The 18324-nt window shown below is 43.8% G+C and overlaps 1 protein-coding gene and 1 pseudogene across 1 annotated transcript in view; both read left to right on the top strand.

Annotated features, from left to right (window-relative positions):
* The first annotated feature begins 2882 nt into the window (after positions 1-2882).
* The window catches only part of LOC137760690 (sodium/potassium-transporting ATPase subunit alpha-4-like), a 32873-nt gene continuing 17431 nt past the window's right edge, over positions 2883-18324 (top strand). Inside the window, 12 exon segments of the mRNA XM_068537609.1 lie at positions 2883-3026; positions 3210-3269; positions 4759-4962; positions 5558-5671; positions 7259-7393; positions 7619-7736; positions 10861-11130; positions 11851-11873; positions 12637-12835; positions 13072-13181; positions 13372-13506; positions 17438-17627. Of these exon segments, the coding sequence (XP_068393710.1) occupies positions 2883-3026; positions 3210-3269; positions 4759-4962; positions 5558-5671; positions 7259-7393; positions 7619-7736; positions 10861-11130; positions 11851-11873; positions 12637-12835; positions 13072-13181; positions 13372-13506; positions 17438-17627 (1702 nt within the window).
* Positions 14705-14805, top strand: LOC137763142 (U6 spliceosomal RNA; annotated as a pseudogene).

The raw sequence follows: 18324 nt of genomic DNA on the forward strand, positions 1-18324 counted from the left end.
TCATTGTATTTTTATAAAACATGACATGTTGATTGTGACATTCCACAGCAAGTGTGATGACGCAAGAATATCAGAGGTTTTTATAAGTGATTATGAAGCAAATGAGTAGATAACTGTGATGCTAGCATATTTACCCTAATAGGTTTTAAAACATAGCAGACCAAAATGATGGGTATCAAACCTTATAACATTAAGATAAAACCTGAAAATTCATCGTTCAACTTATTTTTAGGAACTATTTGTTGATGAACCACTCTGTGCTATTCTAAGGGCTGGGTGTAAAGCCATGAATAAGCCAGAAAAGGTCCCCACTGTCATGGAGATACAGACAACAAGTCAACAGATAAATGGGCAGGATAATTTCAGAGGGTAAAAAGTGCAGTGAAGCCCACAAGTGATGGATTGAGGGCTGCGTGTGAGAGTGGCTATTTTGGATTTAGCAATTAGAGAAGGCCTCTCTGAAGAGGTAGACTTTTGAGCTAAGAACTGTGGAACAGAACGGGGTTTCCAAAAATAATTTCACTTGATTTTATGTCAATAAAGTTGCCTTGAGGGATCTCTTACGTTCAAGGCTGGGCTAAATGCTGTTGTCACATAGATGATGCATAGATTAACTTAACAATTTTAACTTTAATCCTAACCTTGTTCTTAGGGATTTTATGATCTACATTAAACACAAAGGCTGGGAGAAAATATTTGTAATGTATATGACAAGGCATTGGAACCCCTTCAAACACATCAATAAGGAAAAGAAAACAATGGAAAATTGGGCAAATGATAAGAACAACAATTCAGAAAAAGGAAAATGAAGTCCAGAAAGCCAATAAATATAAGGAAAAAAATGCTACCTAGACAATAAAGAAATGCAAATTAAAACTGTAAGATACCAAATTTCACCAATTATAATAGTAAAAATGAAAACGGTCAAGGTCATCCAATATAATCAAAGGTGTGGGGAGTGGACATTTTTGCATCTTGTTGCTGAGATATGGATAAGAAAAGCTCTTTTGAAGAGCAATTTGGTAGAACATTTTAAGGTTTTAAACAAGAGGATCTTATGATTCAGCAACAGGAATCGATTCTACATAAACTGAAGCTCAAGTGCCGAAAGGTACTATATATAAGGATGCCACTGCAGCAGTGCTTTCAGTGGTTAAAAAAAAAAAAAATGGAAAATATCCTGTAAATCCATCCGTAGTGAGAATAATTGAATAGACCGCCGTCAATACAGAATATGGCATACCTTGTGGCCATTAAAAAGCAAGTCTTTACATAAATGAAAGGGGAGCTGAATGATGCTGTAAAAGGTAAGACTCCACCTCCTTATAGATACTGTTGGTATAAATGTAGAAAAAAGACTGGAAGGATACCCAGCACACTGCCAACAGCAGTAACATCAGTGGTGGGGAATCTGAGTCTGGGAGGAGAGAAAGTGGGACTTTCTGTTTTTATTTGGTACACTTTTAATAGAGAAGAAAAATCTTATCCAATCTATTAAAGAAACAGACTATTATTTGTCCCAGCTGGGAAGGGAAAGTTTCTATTTCTGAATACTGAAGGAGGGTTACATCAGCACCAAGATGGATGTTTTCTGATCCAGTCATATTTTTTAAAAGCATGCCAAGACAAAATGCAATTAAATAAATACCCAAAAATAGAGAGGGAAAATGTATGTGACATGCATAACTGGAAAAAAATGTGTACATTATAGAAATATATAGCTGCTTCAGATCCTTTTTCAGAAGGAGGGAGAGTATAATTTACATGTAAAACGTATAAAGTTAATACAGTCAAACCACTTACTGAGATGTCAAAGAAGGTGAATGGAAGAGAGAAATACGTCATACTAAAGTGAGGAAATTCAGGGTTATTACATGAAAAGCGTAATTTTACTCTCACTGAGAAGAGCTGCACATTAAGCTGCAAGTAAGACTTATAATACTTAATTCAAGCTATATATTGAGCCCATACTATATGAGTCAGACATCGTGTTTTACATGGAGCACCCCGCTTTAATCCTTACTTTTACCACCTTACAATGTAGATGGTATCCCCCTTTACCAATGAAGAAAGAGAGGCACAGAGAGGTTAGGTAACTTGCCCAAAGCCACACAGCCAGTAAGCAGAGGAGTCAGGACCCAAACCCAGGACAGATTCAAAAGTCCAAGATCTGGCCTATTCTGCTATCTGATCTCCTACAACCAAAAGCTCAAAGTCAATGTCTGTGGGAAGGGCACCTCAGCAAAAGCACACACACACACACACAGACTGCCTGCTTTATTTTTTGAGTCAGCTATCTAGGGTACCTCTGAGTCTCAGAAGTCAGCAGGACCAGACTGGGACTTTGTTCTAGCCTTGCCGTCAGACTGCAGTTCTCTCTGTGGCAGAAACTTCTCCAATCATTCTCAGACCCAGAGACTGAGACTCGTGGATTCTCAGTTAGAACTTTCCTGAGGCCTTTGTGACAACAGGCCTGGGTGTTGCCTCGGTGCTGGGGGGCGCTCCCAGCGTGCCCTGAAGCCCACTGCACTTCCCACCTGCTCCGGCCCCTGCGGCATCTTCATCACTTAGGCACACAGTACTCTCCACACTTCATTTCCTCGACTCCCTCTCTTCACCCCTCTCCTTCCTGTACCTCAGGCCCCAGGCTCCTCTCATCCCTCCGTGCCCTCCTTCCTGACACCTCCTCCTCCCCCATCTAGGGCTTCACCGCTGCCCGCCCGCCCGCCCTCCCTCTCTCTCTCCTTCAGTCCTCCCCCCACCCCTCAGCCATTCTTCCTCTCATCCCTCTCCCCCTCCTTCCACCTGATTCCCTCACCCCCCTCACTCTCTTTGCTTTCTTCCCACCAGTTGATCTGGGGCAGCCATATTCAGGGAAAGCCATGGGGCTTGGAGGGAGAAAAGGGACCATGACACCTCATGAGCAGAATCCAAGCCCAAGACCTAAGGGTCCTAAAATGAGTAAAAGAAAGATGAAGAGGAAAAACAAGAGAGAGATGGAGGAGCTGAAGAAGGAACTGGTCATGGTAAGAACACCCGAAATGGGTGCTGACAAACTGCCCTCCAGAAATCTCTCTCAACCCTCAGGCTTCTAACGTCTCACCTTGAAAACTGATCACACAGGCCAGTGCCACCTCTCTTCCCCAAAATGTTTCCCCTAGAAATGATGCGTCACCCCCTGTCCCTCAATGACTCTACTGTCCCCTCAGGATGATCACAAATTAACCTTGGACGAGCTGAGCACCAAATATTCTGTGGACCTAACCAAGGTGAGTGAAGGAACTCCCTGAGGGAGGCAGAGGGCCTCCATTCCCGACCTTGAGGCTGCCAGGACAAAAGCAGGGCTAGAAATCTAACCCCTAAATTCAAGGTCAATGCTCTTACCCTTAACCTGCGCCCAGCCAAGGGCACACACTCAGAAAAAGATGAAATGGTAACTACCCAAAGAGAGTTCAGGATTAGATGAGAGAATGGGGATGGGTTAGGGCAGCACTTCTCAAACCTCTGTCCTCGGGACCCATCAAGGACCCCAAAGAGCTTTTGCTTATGTGGATTACATCTGCTTATATATTTATCATATTAGAAATTAAAATTGAGAAAATTAAAAAGTATTTCCTAACTCATTTATAAACAGCCATTATATATTAGTACAGATAATATTTTTATGACAAATAACTATGTTTTTCAAAACAAAAAAATATTAGTGGCATTTTACATTTTTGCAAATCTCTTTAATGTCTAGCTTTTTAATAGAAGACAGCTAGATTCTCATATATTTTCAGCATTAACTCTATTGTGCTATCATGTGCCCTGTAGCCTTGGGAAAACTCTACCCTGAAAGGGTCTCAGGACCCCATGGGTCCCCAGACCACACTTTGAGAACTGCTGCTTCAACAGCAAAATGATTTATTACTGCAATTATCACTATTACTGCTGCTGCTGCTACTATAACCACTAATACAATGACCACAAATAAACTTAAATAAAAGCCCTCAAAATGTAAGTTCCTCTTAGCTCTGGAATTTCTTCATTGGAGGGGCTTGGGATGACCATCTGGTAACCAAGGAGGAGCATGGGAGACTGGTCCGGTTTTTATTAAAATTGCATGTTTTTCCGGGGGAGGTTGGGGAGTGACTGATGGGAATTAAGGAGCGTTTTGGTTGTTTTTTTTTTTTTACTGTCCTCTGGTAGGTTCTACTCTCATTTTCACTAAGAGGAAAAAGCACACAAGCTTATGCACAAGGCTAGAGCGAGGATCTACACATTCATGTTGGATTTAGTTGGTATTTTTTTCCTATTTCTAAGTTAAAGAGTCAAAGTGTGGAGGTCCATATGTTATCAACATTATGTATCGTATCTCATCATTCCATTAGCCTGGCACATTATATTATAAATCGTTTATATGTATCTCCTCATTAGAGCTGGAGCTCCATAAGGGTAGGGATCATTCTTACTCGCTTTGGTACCCTACCACAGTACCAGGCTCAAGACAGGTGTTCAAAAGATTTGTGAGTCAACCCATAAACTAAAAATTCTTCCTGCGTAAGGAGGCTAAATGAGATCCTTCTATAATGCAAATTTTAGAATCCCACTTATGTAGGAAGAACTTCCAGGATGACCTTCAGAGAACTTCACTGGTCTCTAGACTTATCCTAGCGCAATAAATGGCAGACCTGAGTTTTGAAGCCAGGTTTTCCTTTGTTACAGTTGCTTTTCTTTTCATGGTTCTCCATCCATTCCTATTTCTTTTCCACACAGGGCCATAGCCCTGAAGAGGCACAGGAAATCCTGGCTCGAGATGGACCCAATACACTTAGCCCACCCACTACCACTCCAGAGTGGGTTAAGTTCTGTAAACAACTGTTTGGCGGCTTTTCCCTCCTACTGTGGACTGGTGCCAGTCTCTGCTTCGTGGCCTATGGCATCCAGTTATATTTCCATGAAGACCCTACCAAAGACAATGTGAGTCTGTTCAACTACTACTGCCAAGCCCAGTGTCTGCTTAGCCCTTGAAACTCTTCTGCTCAGCAACCTAGCACTCCTGAAGTCCTCTGACCCAAATCCCTATACTCCCAGGATTTTCTAAGGAAGCTTTGGTCCTTCCTGGTTTCCCTCTTATCTAGATAGCTCCTGATTCAGCTCCCTGAGATATAACGTTCCCCCCAGAAACTTGCTGTCCTTTGGTTATCTTCCCAACTGGTCATCAAAGCACTTTGCTGTCCATTCTCTTTCATAGAATTTTAATCTCTTCCTATCCTTCCTCTCCATCTCCCTCAATAGCCACACTCGACCCCATGAATAGCCTTCCTGGAGAGGAAGATATAGGCTTCCTCGGGCCTGGGATTTTGCTGGCCCCTCACTGTAGCTCCGGGTTCCTTCACAAGGAAGCCCAGAGAACCGGGCCCGTCTCAGACTCTTCTCAGCCCCTGTGCTCTCCCACCAAGTCCCATGGTTTCTTCCACCTGGAAAAACGGCTGTTACCCTTGCAAGCTGACTTTCTGAGGATGAAGAGGAAGAAAAGGACCTACTGATGAGCCCTTTGTTTCCCAACCCCCAGCTGTACCTCGGCATTGTACTAACCGTCGTGGTCATCATCACCGGCTGCTTCTCCTATTACCAGGAGGCCAAGAGCTCCAAGATCATGGAATCTTTTAAGACCATGGTACCTCAGGTAGGATTCATGTGGAAGGATACAGTGGGAGGATGTGTAGAATGTAGCCAAATACATGATTTGTATGTCCCCTGAAGAATTATTTCCTACGGTGAGTGAACTGAGTGAGGCTGGTAATGAGGGTGACATTCACTTAGGTTTTACTCTATCAGGCCTTAAAAGTACCCTGAGAAAAACACAATAACATCCATGAAGTGGTCTGGTCTGGAATGCATGATCTGAATCTAATGAGCATAATCTGACACCTCAAATCTTTTGGGGTTCTATTCCAAAAAGGGGGGGTGGGGGCAAAGGGAGGGTGGATTCTTCAAATGTGGATGGCCTTAAAGACAAAGAACAGCGATGGAAGTCATCCAGATTGAAGGAAGCTAAAGAGACACGACAGCTAAATGTAATATCTGACCCTAGACCAAATCCTGTGCTGGAGCAGGAAATGATGCTGTAAAGGATATATTGGGTCAATTGACAAAACTGGAATGCAGACAGCAGGTGAAAGTATTGTGTCAATGTGAAACTTACTGAATTTGATAACTGTATTATGGTTATTTAATATCCTAATTCTTGGGAAATGCACATTGAAGTATGTACAATAAAAGATCATGATGTGTGTAACTTGCCCTCAAATAGTTCAGGAAAAAGAGTATTTACATACACACATATATAGAGACAGGGAACAAACGACAAAGCAAATGGGGTAAAATGCTAACAGATGAATCTGGGTACAGGTTATATGGGTGTTCTTGGTACAATTTTTATTCTTGCAACTCTTTTGAAAGTTTAGATTTTTTTCAAATAAAACTTTTCTAAAGAACCTGGAAATAATATGACAGTAGAAGGGGGTTCCTAGGCACAGGGCTTGAAAACTTGGAAAGGGATAGGCTCCAAAGTTTCCCAATGACACGATCATGTTCTAGCATTATAGCTCAGGAGCTTCTTCTCCCTTTGGTGTCAACATATCTTAATTCCTTCCCTGGGTAAGAGTTCAGTGGGAAACGTTTTGGTAGAATGAAGTAGGAGTTTGGAGACTATCAGTTTTTGCTGCTAAACAAGCCACCCCGAAACATAGTGGCTCAAAACAATGAACATAGTATTTCTCACAATTCTGTGGCTGGGCTGTTCTTCTGATCTGGGCTGACCTTGGCTGGTGCTGGGTGGCCTTGGAAGACTTCATTCCATTGTCTGGGGCCTCAGCTGAGACGTCATGGACAGCTGGGGCCTCTCTCCTTATCATCTTTCTCCCTCCAGGAGGGTAGCTTGAGCATATTCAATATGGTGGCAGAGGGCAAGCCCCAGTGTGCAAGCACTTTCTATGCGCCTGCTTGCACTACATTTGCTAATGTCCTATGGGCCAAATCAAGCATACAGCCAAGCCCAAGTGTAGGAATGGAAAGATAGACCTCATAGTTTAGTGAGAGGAGCATCAAAGGGCCCTGTAGACAGCGATGGTAAGAATTTGCAATCTACCCAAGAGACCTTTGAGAATGATGTGGTGACAGTGTAAGAAAGGAGAATCAGAGGGAAAGAGACCAGGAACTGGATGAGGGGAGCAAAAAGCTTTGGAAATGACCCTACACTATCTTCCCACAGCAAGCTCTGGTCATCCGAGGCAGAGAGAAGATTCAGATCCCTGTACAAGACCTGGTGGTAGGAGACCTGGTAGAAGTGAAGGGGGGAGACCAGATCCCTGCTGACATCCGGCTTATCTCTTCACAAGGATGTAAGGTGAGGGGATGTGAAACACTATGGAAGGGGGCCAAGTATGGTCTTAGAGCACTGCAGTGACCTGGACTCAGTTCAAAAAAATATGATCTTATTGTTCAGAACCTTGAGAAGTCACAAGTGCAGATTTGAGGTTACAGTGTTGTGTAAGTTTATGCTTCTCTCTGCATGTCAATAATGATGATGCTGGTGCTTTTTTTCCATAACCTGTCCTCTCTCCCATCCCAGGTGGACAACTCATCCTTGGCAGGAGAGTCAGAGCCCCAATCCCGCTCCTCTGATTTCACCAAGGAGAACCCTCTGGAGACCCAAAATATCTGCTTCTTCTCCACCAACTGTGTGGAAGGTGAATATCGCATCATAAGTAGCCTAGATTCAAAAGCAAATATTGAAACAAAGATTTCCAGACCTTTCTATCTTCTAAAGGCAGAAGGGAAGGTAACAGCCAGTAAATAGTCTACGTTCTTCATCCCTCATGAGCTATACAAACTTTGATGAAAGGTCAAAGCCATCATTTCCACATTTGTACACTGATGATACTAAAAGTCACTACTCCATAGATTTTTATGTGGGCTAAAGGAGATAATACATAATAAAATGCTTAGCGCAAGACCTAACACACTGTAAGTGCCCTATAATTGTAGCTATTTTTATTCTATCTAGTGAATGGACTATGCTCTATGAGCTGAAAATAGCACAGAAGGGAGGAAAATTATTCAGCTCTGCTAGGTCACTCTTCTCCTGAAGTAAGCCCTAACTTCTCACTGTCCCAAGAGAGGGTACTGGCATTGGAAATCTGAGTTAGCAGAGGTGCCACTCACACCTTTGGCTTTGTTCCTAGAATCTAGGGCATCCTTGAACTGGGAGGCAGCGCTGGCCAAAGTGGTACCAATGGGCTCAATATCATTATGTCAACCTCTCCTTCATCCTTTCTGCTTAAGAAGGCCTGCAAAACTCTCTGGAACACACATGAAAACCATCATTTATGCTTAAGAATAAATGTTTGGGTGTCTAAGAAATAGCTATTCTTTAATTGAATGCCTAGTATGTGTCAAGTGCCACAGAAATCTCTGATTCTAACAAGACTATACAACAGATATTATTCCTATTTTACACATGAAAGACCAAGGTTCAAAGAAATTAAATGCAGCACCCAAGAGCACAACTCAACAGAAAAAAGGGGGATCAAGGATTCTAATGTAGGTCTGTCTCCAAAGCCCATGCTTTTTCCACAGAACCTCCCCTGGAATAAAGCTTGCTAATGACCCCTCTGGTAATAAAATTATTTAATTTGGAAATAGCTTAAAGGAGTAGAGTACCATTAAGACTGAAGAAGAATCCAACTAGAAAATAAAATATATATTAAAAAAATTTTTTTAACTTCATTGAACAGAAAGATGCAAGTTAGCAAGCTTCCTCCAAAAACATGAGATTCCTATTATTAAATCTGAGGAAGAAATTTGCTCAGATTTGTCCTTCCAATGTAGGCTTTTCATCAACAAATTATATGCTTCAAATAACAGGGAAAGTGGATGATGGAATTCCATCTAAGAAACAGCGATCTGACTAGAATAGAGAAGGCTTTAATAGGAGACTAGAGGGACCCAAGACGTGACCAAGAGGGTGGAGCTAGGTTGAAGGAGCTCTTGACTCTTAAACTGAGGAATCCCTGTGCAATCTGCAAACAGGTAGCGTCACTTTAACCTTTATCCTAGGCCCTTGCCTCTCTGCTTTCATCACTGTGGCCCTTGACGGGGCTGCTGGTACAAACATCTCTCTTTGGGTTCTCATGCATCTTCATGGGGGGTAGGGGGGAGATGGTAAGCTATTTCTCTGGCATTATATAGAAGGCATAGGAAGAAGTTAGTCTAGCCTGGAATATGGGAGGCTTGGCCTTCTTAACCTTCCCCAAAGTTGACATCAACCTTCCCCCTCCCTAGACACATTGGGATTAGTTATTAAATCCTGTCTCTCCAAGCATGGGGAAACCATAGCAGAAGGAAGAAAAATGAAGAACTAGATTAAACCATGGCACAAAATGACTATAAGTGACACCATACCCTAACCACCCCTACCCCCTGCCAAAATAAACCCTCTCAGCACCTCTCAATTATTTTAGTATCTTCCTGCTCACCTGCAGAGTGCCTCATACTGTGAGGCGTTCCAGAACCACTCTTCACATAGCAGTGACCTCACTCGTCTGCTGTCGGTCGGAGCAGAACCTGCTCTCAGACTCATAATGCTGAAGGTGACTTTGAAAGTGGACTGGCCGCTCCATGCTATGATGTTCGTGGGAGCTGCCAGATTAGAGCTACCCTGCAAGGCATATGTGTGATTTTCTAGCCATCCTTCTGGAGACCTTAAATTCATCTAAATGGAGAAAAGAAAGAAACAAATATTTGAGTGCCTACTATGTGTCCAACCCTGTTCTAGGCTCTTTTAAAAACATTTAATTCTCACAGCTTTGTAGATGCTTTTATCCCATTTTAAAGATGAGGAAACCTGAGTCTCAGAGGGTTTAAGTAACTTGCCCCAGGGTGAACAGCTAGTACATTGGAAGTTGAACTTCTAGCCCTGAGTCCTTCTGATACGAAAATAAGTGCTATTTTTATAATATGTTGATTTTCTGGGTGATTCTGACTGTAACTTTAATGGTAGGAATTTCAGCCATTATGGTAAAGCAGGTAGAATTATTTTGAGCAAAGAACCTTGTGGGGCCCCTCATTTCAAGCTACACGAGTGTCCTACATCCTGGGTGTGTCAAGTTCCCCTTCTGATTCAGGGGCCGTGTTATGGCGTGTGCCACCCAGCAGGGGGCAGACTGGCTCCAGCCAGCAAAACAGGGAAGAGGCTCGGTCAGAGCAGAGTTTCTCAACTTCGACACTACTGACAATTGTGCCGTGTTGTTCTTCGTGGTAGCGGGAGAGGAGGGCTGTCCTGTGAGTTGCAGGATGCCTGGCAGCACCCCTGCTCTCTGCCCACTAGGTGCCAGTAGCAACCTCAGTCGTGACAACCAAAAATGCCTCCAGACCTTGCCAGATGTCTCCTGGGGATGGGGGCGGCAAATTGAGTAGCCCTGTGTTAGAGGACGGGGAGATACTGGAACACAGGATTCTAGCAGAAGGGTAACCATCATTCCTGGGGCTCGAGAAGCTCTTCAGCTGCTGAGGACAAAATAAGAAACATATAGGCAATGGAAGAGATTTAAATTAAGTGTAACAAAGACCTTCTTGACAGTGAAGGAAATTAGGCAATAAAATTGGGTATCTCTGGAGAACTGTGAAACCTCTTCAGAGATTTTTCAGATGAGGAGACCTTCACTTGCATAAACGAAATGTAAAGACCGTAGAACATTATAACCTCTCAGAGGACCTTGAGTTTCCACCTTGTTTTTGACTGTTGACAGTTTTCTCTTTGTAGGAACCAAACCCAACAGCCTTTCCAATTCAGACTTCCCCCTTCATCCACAGGGACAGCCCGGGGCATCGTGATTGCCACAGGAGACTCCACGGTGATGGGCCGAATTGCCTCGCTGACCTCCGGCCTGGCAGTGGGCCAGACCCCCATTGCTGCGGAGATCGAACACTTCATCCATCTGATCACAGCAGTGGCCGTCTTCCTCGGTGTCACTTTCTTTGGCCTCTCGCTTATCTTGGGCTACTCCTGGCTGGAGGCTGTTACTTTTCTTATTGGCATCATTGTGGCCAACGTGCCTGAGGGGCTGCTGGCCACCCGTCACTGTGAGTAGCTAGGGTGGAGTGTGGCCCCAGGGCAGACAAACAACCCCAAGGGAATGAAATCACTAGTACCTCTTTCGTGGCTGAAACTCTCCAGCGCAGAGTACTCTGATGCGTATACAAGATGTCAAATCATTGAGCTCCCAAATTACACTGACTTCCTTCACCCCTATTTTCTGGTGCCTTCTCTCTTTAATGAGAAAAGAAGTGAGTTACGATGCAGAAGGCATACATTATCAATCACCAGGAGTGAGTTCCAGTCCTGGGTGTACTGGCTGGAGAACCTGGCCAACTCACTGCACTCCGGGCCTCAATTTATTCATCGGTTCAGAGAAGAAGATTAATTTAGGATTATAGAATCTTACTGGAAAGGACTTCCAAGCCCATGTAAATTCAACCTTTCAACCAATGCCAAATATCCTGTATAAAATCTGTAGGCGATGATGATGATTTCTAGTCATGGGAAGCCCACCCCTTTTTATCTGACCTCATTCCATTGTTGGATTGCTCTAGTTAGATTTCATTATGTTGGGCAGACATATGATTCCCTGTTTGGTTCCAGTTCTCCCATCTGAAGAAATACAAAATAAGTCAAATCTCTCTCTTCTACAAACCTACCCTTTAGATCTTTGACAGTAGCCATTATGTCCCCTCAAACTCTCCAGGGGAGAGGTCATATAATCCCTTTTCCCTTAGCCCTTCTTCCTGTGACACGATCTGCAGACCCCTTGTCTTGCGGATCACCTGTTTGGGGTATGCTTTCCTTTATCAATACCCTTCTTAAAATGGAAATGAGAATAATACCCAGGGTGTGGTTGGACTAGCACAAAAACATTAGTACTCATGATATTGTGTAAATAAATAATAACTCCATGATTAGAATTCTGTACATAACCGCAGCCTAAGAATTCATTCGTTTTTAAAATAACCTTGCCCCACACCTGACTTTCACTGGATTTATGGTCAACAAAAATCTTTTGGTTTAAGTGACTTCTCAAGTCATTTTCAGCGCTGCAACAGTCCTTCTCAGTTTCATCATTCTCTCCTCCCCATTCCTTTTTTAAACTACTGGTACAACCCTCCTCCACACAGAGCAACTTATGCCACAATCAAAGGTTAGCTCTCACCGAGGTCCCTGGAAAGACTGGACTTGAGAAAGAAGTGTGGCTTGAACTTGAGTGGAGAAGAGGCTGCAGAATAGAAAAGATGAAAGGATCGAGGGGGAGAGGAATATTCCAGGAGGAATAGGAGATCATTCTCTATGATACCCTGGTAAAGGAAAGCACTCTTTTTTTGAAACTCTGCCATAAAGTACAAACCGAAATCACTTTCCTAATTTCCTTTCCCATAGCCACAGATGGGGTTTCTAAAGACTAGGTGGTAACAAAAGGGAAATAAATATAAAAAATTAAAAGAGCAGTAAAAACGATCAGATTTCCAAAAACACAAAGTGCTGTGAGCAGCCGAGCTCTCCTCTCCGTGTCCCCTCTCCCCTGTTCACGGCCTTAGGTGTGTCTGACCCTGACAGCCAAGCGCATGGCTCGGAAGAACTGCCTGGTGAAGAACCTGGAGGCGGTGGAGACACTGGGCTCCACCTCCACCATCTGCTCCGACAAGATGGGCGCCCTCACCCAGAACCGCATGACCGTCGCCCACCTGTGGTTCGACAGGACCATCTATGAGGCCGACACCAGCGAAGAACAGACTGGTGACTAGTGGCGTTGGCGGTCGGAGAGTGGAAGGATGTGGGGAATGTGATGAGTAGCTGAGAGGGCGTGGTGAGTCCAGACAGCAAGAAGGTAGCTGCAAAGTGAGAGGAGAGCAGGGGGGCGTGGAGGAGATGGAATGTTGTCTCTGAGAAGCATCTGGGCGCAGAAGGGGTGTGAATAAACTCCTGCTTTAAGCTCTCCTATCCCTGCTCACTGTTCTGTTCTCTCTCCTTAGGGAATTCATTTGCCAAGGGCTCTGATACCTGGTGTATCCTGGCCCGAATTGCTGGCCTCTGCAACTGGGCTGATTTTAAGGCTAATCAGGAGTACCTTCCCATAGCTAAGGTGTCAGGCCCAAGGGAGTAAAGGGTACCTCAGTGTCCAGGGTATAACCAGCCCTCTCCCCTCAATATCTCTTTCCTGGCCCTCGGTGATGCCCCCAGCACCCCTCCCCATTCTGTTCCTCTCCTTGACACCACCGGCAAGCCCAGGTGCCTTGCCTCTCGGGCTCATTATACCAACCCCATCCCTGCAGCGGGCAACAGCAGGGGATGCTTCTGAGTCAGCCCTCCTCAAGTTCATCGAGCAGTCTTACATCTCTGTGAAGGAGATGAGAGAGAAAAGCCCCAAGGTGGCAGACATTCCCTTTAATTCTACCAACAAGTACCAGGTGCAGAACCGACAAAGGTAGGAAAATAGCAGCGGGGGATGGGCTTGTCATCTGGGGAAACGGGAGCTTTGCCTTTGCCTTTATGTCTGAGCTGTAGAACAGATACGGTGGATAATCAGCACCCCAGTTAGGAGGAAGGTTCACCTTAAGGGAAAGTGGCAAACAGGTAAATGCAGGCATAGATGATAAAGGAAGAGGCATTCAGTCGTAAGCAGACTTGAGGCTACGCCACTTGTGCAGAGCGCAAGTCGTAAAGTGCTCTCTGAAATGTCCATAGGCAGCAAAGCCTGGCTGGGGAAAGTCACGTTAAAGGCTAGCTGGGGAAAGTCACGCTAGAGGCGTCTCTGTGGCAACTGTGAAATTTGCTGCTGCGGAGTATGTTGGATTTGCCGGCCACTTCCCTGAGGCATCTTATCTCACTAGTCATCAAATATTTCTTTTCATTCCATGCCTGCAGTTCTAGCAGCTGCCGTCAGGTAGGCGGTCAGGGCTTTCCAGAGTGTTTGCGAAGCTGTTTTCCCAGGGCCATTTTGTCCATGATCCAGGGAGGACTGACAAGGGAAGGAGAAATGCTGAGGGAGGGACAGTGGTGGCCCTAACAGTAAAATCCATGTGAGGGACAAGAAACCCAGTACTTCCCTCCCACGTAAGAACCCTGGCACACTGAGGAAAGTGTGGAAAGGAGGGAACGGTGGCATCACCATGATGGGAGCTCTAGCAGCTAAGCTTTGACTCGTACGGGACAATCATGATTTACTTAGGGTAGTGGAATTCTCCAAATTCATGCACTACCGTAAAGGTCAGACATCATGTGTGGGTAACAGAGAAGAAATTCAACTCCCAAAAGTCAGTTTTGGTTTTGTGTCTTTTTTTTTTTTTTTTAAATTTTATTTATTTATTTATTTATGGCTGTGTTGGGTCTTCGTTTCTGTGCAAGGGCTTTCTCTAGTTGCGGCAAGTGGGGGCCACTCTTCATCGCAGTGCGCGGGCCTCTCGCTATCGTGGCCTCTCTTGTTGTGGAGCACAGGCTCCAGACGCGCAGGCTCAGCAACTGTGGCTCACGGGACTAGTCGCTCCGTGGCATGTGGGATCTTCCCAGACCAGGGCTCGAACCCGTGTCCCCTGCATTGGCAGGCAGATTCTCAACCACTGCGCCACCAGGGAAGCCTTGGTTTTGTGTCTTAAAAAACACATAATAGTGCTCACTTCAGCAGCACATACACTAAAACTAGAACAATACAGAGAAGATCAGCATGGCCCCCGCATGACAGGCAAATTCATGAGGCGGTCCATACCTTTATATTTGAAAGTTGCTTAAGAGAATAGATCTTAAAAGTTTTCGTCACAAGAAAAAACAATTTTTGTAACTAAAAAAAGCCATAATAATAAAAGCTATATAGATCTTTTTAAACGAAATTACCTATATTTTCACCCTGAATGCTGAACGAGTAAAAGTTAAAGAAACAGATTCATAGTTTTTTGTCTCATCTGACTTTTCGTCAGTGTAATAAGATAGGTCCCCTAGGCCCAAACTGCCAACTTATTTCCACTTTTTCCTGACGTCTAGTGACCTCACTAACCAGACAGGAATTTTGTGCTTGGCAGGGCCCAATTAAAGCCTTCGACTGGAAAGAATTAGGTACCTCTCCTTCCACAAGATTCAAAATAAAAGTAAAACATACCCATGACATTTGATGGGACGTCCAACAAAATAGCAACCTTTCCCCCAAATGACAACGTTAGTGCCTTTTCTGAGCTATTGAATATCAAGTTCAAACAGCAAAATCCTCCTCTGCACCAAATGTGCTCGGCCAGCCTGCAAGCTACCCAGCTCTGGCGGGGCTTGCTTAGGGGGCCAAGAAAACCCCTCTGGCTCCTTTTGCTCTGTACCCAAGAGCAACCTGCCTTAATCAGCTTGTTCATGGGGCAGTCAGAGGCTCCGGTCTGCAAGGGACATCTTAGCCTGGCGGTCGTTTGCACGGCCTGGTATCTTTCCGTCTCTGAGATCAAAATGAAAGGAAGAAGTTTCTCTGTTCTGATATTTCCAGATTTCTCCCATCTTTTTCACCTGTAATTTTCTATCAAGATGTGATGTTTCTGTGTCCAAATTACTAGCTTAAGCAGGTCTTGCTGTCATCTCTGATAATCTCCAATAAATAGTCAACAAATAGGTTTTAAGTGCTCAGAAAATTTTTTTAAATTTTTTTTACAGATTTCTGCTTACATGAGTTAAGGTTTTCCCTCTTAACTGCTTAAGCATATTTTGAATATAACAGTTTTGGGAAAGTTTCCAAAGAAGCCGTTTTAACCACATTTTACACCCAGGTTTCCCACCCGGCTTCTCCTTGGGCCAGTACAGTCTGGTCCCCTTGGTACCACAGGCTCCATTCCTCTCAATGTGCTGATTTTGTTACCCAACAGGCTACGTAGCAGGAATTTCCTGTCGATCATAAGAGGAAACCCAGAGACAGTTCCTTTTCCCAGATCAGAGATCACAGGAAAATGAAAAATGAAACTGATCTTATTTCTCTGTCCTCAAGTGGTCTCCTCTGGTTCCCTTCCTGACTACGCCCTCCCCTCCCCAGCTGAGCCACAGGGACCCCCAACTTGCACCGTCGAGCCCCTCTCAGGGGCCGTGCCGTGTTTCCAGGAGACAGGGGGCTAGAATGGCTAACCAATTTTTGCATTGTGCTTCACAGTTTTCGATATATTCTTTTTTTTTTTCTTTTGGTTTTGAGACGTGTTCTGTTTATTGGTAAAAAAAAAAATTCATAAACACAAAATAACAGTACATTCAACATATAAACAAAATCATTAAAGATGTGATTATACAAATTCTACTGGCAACACTTGGAAAACAGTTTATTCATCAGTCCCAAAAATGAACATAAAAATATAAGAGGCAACCACAATTCAGTGTCAAACTAAACAAGTCAGAATGCCTAAAGAGTTTGGTAACTCAAAGTGAATAGATAACTTTATTCTTTTGGGAAAAAATAAAAGACAGTATTAATAAAAACAAAGCAACAATCATAAATTTTAAGTAGACTTCATCACTAAATATGTGATGACAGAGTTAACAAAGAACTTAGAGCATAGGTTGGTTAAGAGAGCGTGTTCTAAAGTGAGTCTATTTGGGTTCTTTCCTTGACAGCCTCTACTTTCTAGCTGTGTGATTCTGATCACAGCTTAACCTTAGTTTTGTCATCGATAAAATAAAGAAATTGATAGTACTACTACAGGGTAGTAGCTGAGAGGATTAAATGACAATTCATGTAAAGCACTTGGAACAGTGGCTGGCACATAGTAAGTGCTCAATAAGTGTTGTTATTACTATTCGTCCTAATCCCATCCTTCAGGCTCAAACAACCATGGTAAAGAACTGTCAGTGTTTTTCAATATATTCTTTACAAATACTGTCTTTCTTTTATAAAAACCCAATGAAGTGGGCAACGCAGAACCTTTTACATTTTATCAAAGGAGCTAAGGTTTGGAGAGGTTAAGTGGACTGACCTGAGGTCATAAAGCTAAGAAAGCATTCCTGCTGGCCCTAGAGAACAGGTGTTTGACTCTAAGTTTTCTTTCCTGTCTACTCTGCTGTCTCTGTGGCCCCATGACTTCTGCTTCTAGCCACCCAGGTAGAGAGGAAGCAGGGATGGGAGAGTGCCTGGGCTGCCCTTAACTTCCAGTCTGGCTGAGAAGATAACGATTCCTGTACAAATAATACCAGGCTGGGGGTTCCTCCAAGGGAGGAGGGGTGGGCTCAACCAAAGGTCAGATTTGGCTGGAGGGAGGGGGGCTGCTCTGGTTTAGGGGACAAAGGAAATGGAGGTATGACACAGCTTGCCTGTCGGCTTTACCCTCAAAAACCTTACCCTTGCTTTTTTGCCCCAACTCTCGCTCTCTCCTCCTTTTCCTCTCCTCTCCCTAGATGTCCATCCACCTTCGGGAGGACGGCTCCCAGACCCACGTACTGATGATGAAGGGGGCGCCTGAGAGGATCTTGGAGTTTTGCTCTACTTACCTTCTGAAAGGGCAGGAGTACCCAATGGATGATGAAATGAAGGAAGCCTTCCAGAATGCCTACTTGGAACTGGGAGGTCTGGGGGAACGCGTGCTAGGTGAGGGGGCTGTGGGAGAAGCCTTTGAAGAGTGGCATCAAAACAGTCATTATTCCAACATTGTCCTCAATGGTGAAAAACTGAAACCATTTCCACTAAGATCAGGAACAAGACAAGGTTGCCCACTCTCACCAGTATTATTCAACATAGTTTTGGAAGTGTTAGCCACAGCAATCAGAGAAGACAAAGAAATAAAAGGAATACAAATCGGAAAAGAAGAAGTAAAGCTGTCACTATTTGCAGATGACATGATACTATACATAGAGAATCCTAAAGATGCTACCAGAAAACTCCTAGAGCTAATCAATGAATTTGGTAAAGTAGCAGGATACAAAATTAATGCACAGAAATCTCTTGCATTTCTATACACTAATGACGAAAAATCTGAAAGTGAAATTAAGAAAACACTCCCGTTTACCATTGCAACAAAAAGAATAAAATATCTAGGAATAAACCTACCTAAGGAGCCAAAAGACCTGTATGCAGAAAATTATAAGACACTGATGAAAGAAATTAAAGAAGATACAAATAGATGGAGAGATATACCATGTTCCTGGATTGGAAGAATCAACATTGTGAAAATGACTCTACTACCCAAAGCAATCTACAGATTCAATGCAATCCCTATCAAACTACCACTGGCATTTTTCACAGAACTAGAACAAAAAATTTCACAATTTGTATGGAAACACAAAAG

The sequence above is a fragment of the Eschrichtius robustus genome, chromosome 3, assembly GCF_028021215.1.
Source record: "Eschrichtius robustus isolate mEscRob2 chromosome 3, mEscRob2.pri, whole genome shotgun sequence".
NCBI lineage: Eukaryota > Metazoa > Chordata > Mammalia > Artiodactyla > Eschrichtiidae > Eschrichtius > Eschrichtius robustus.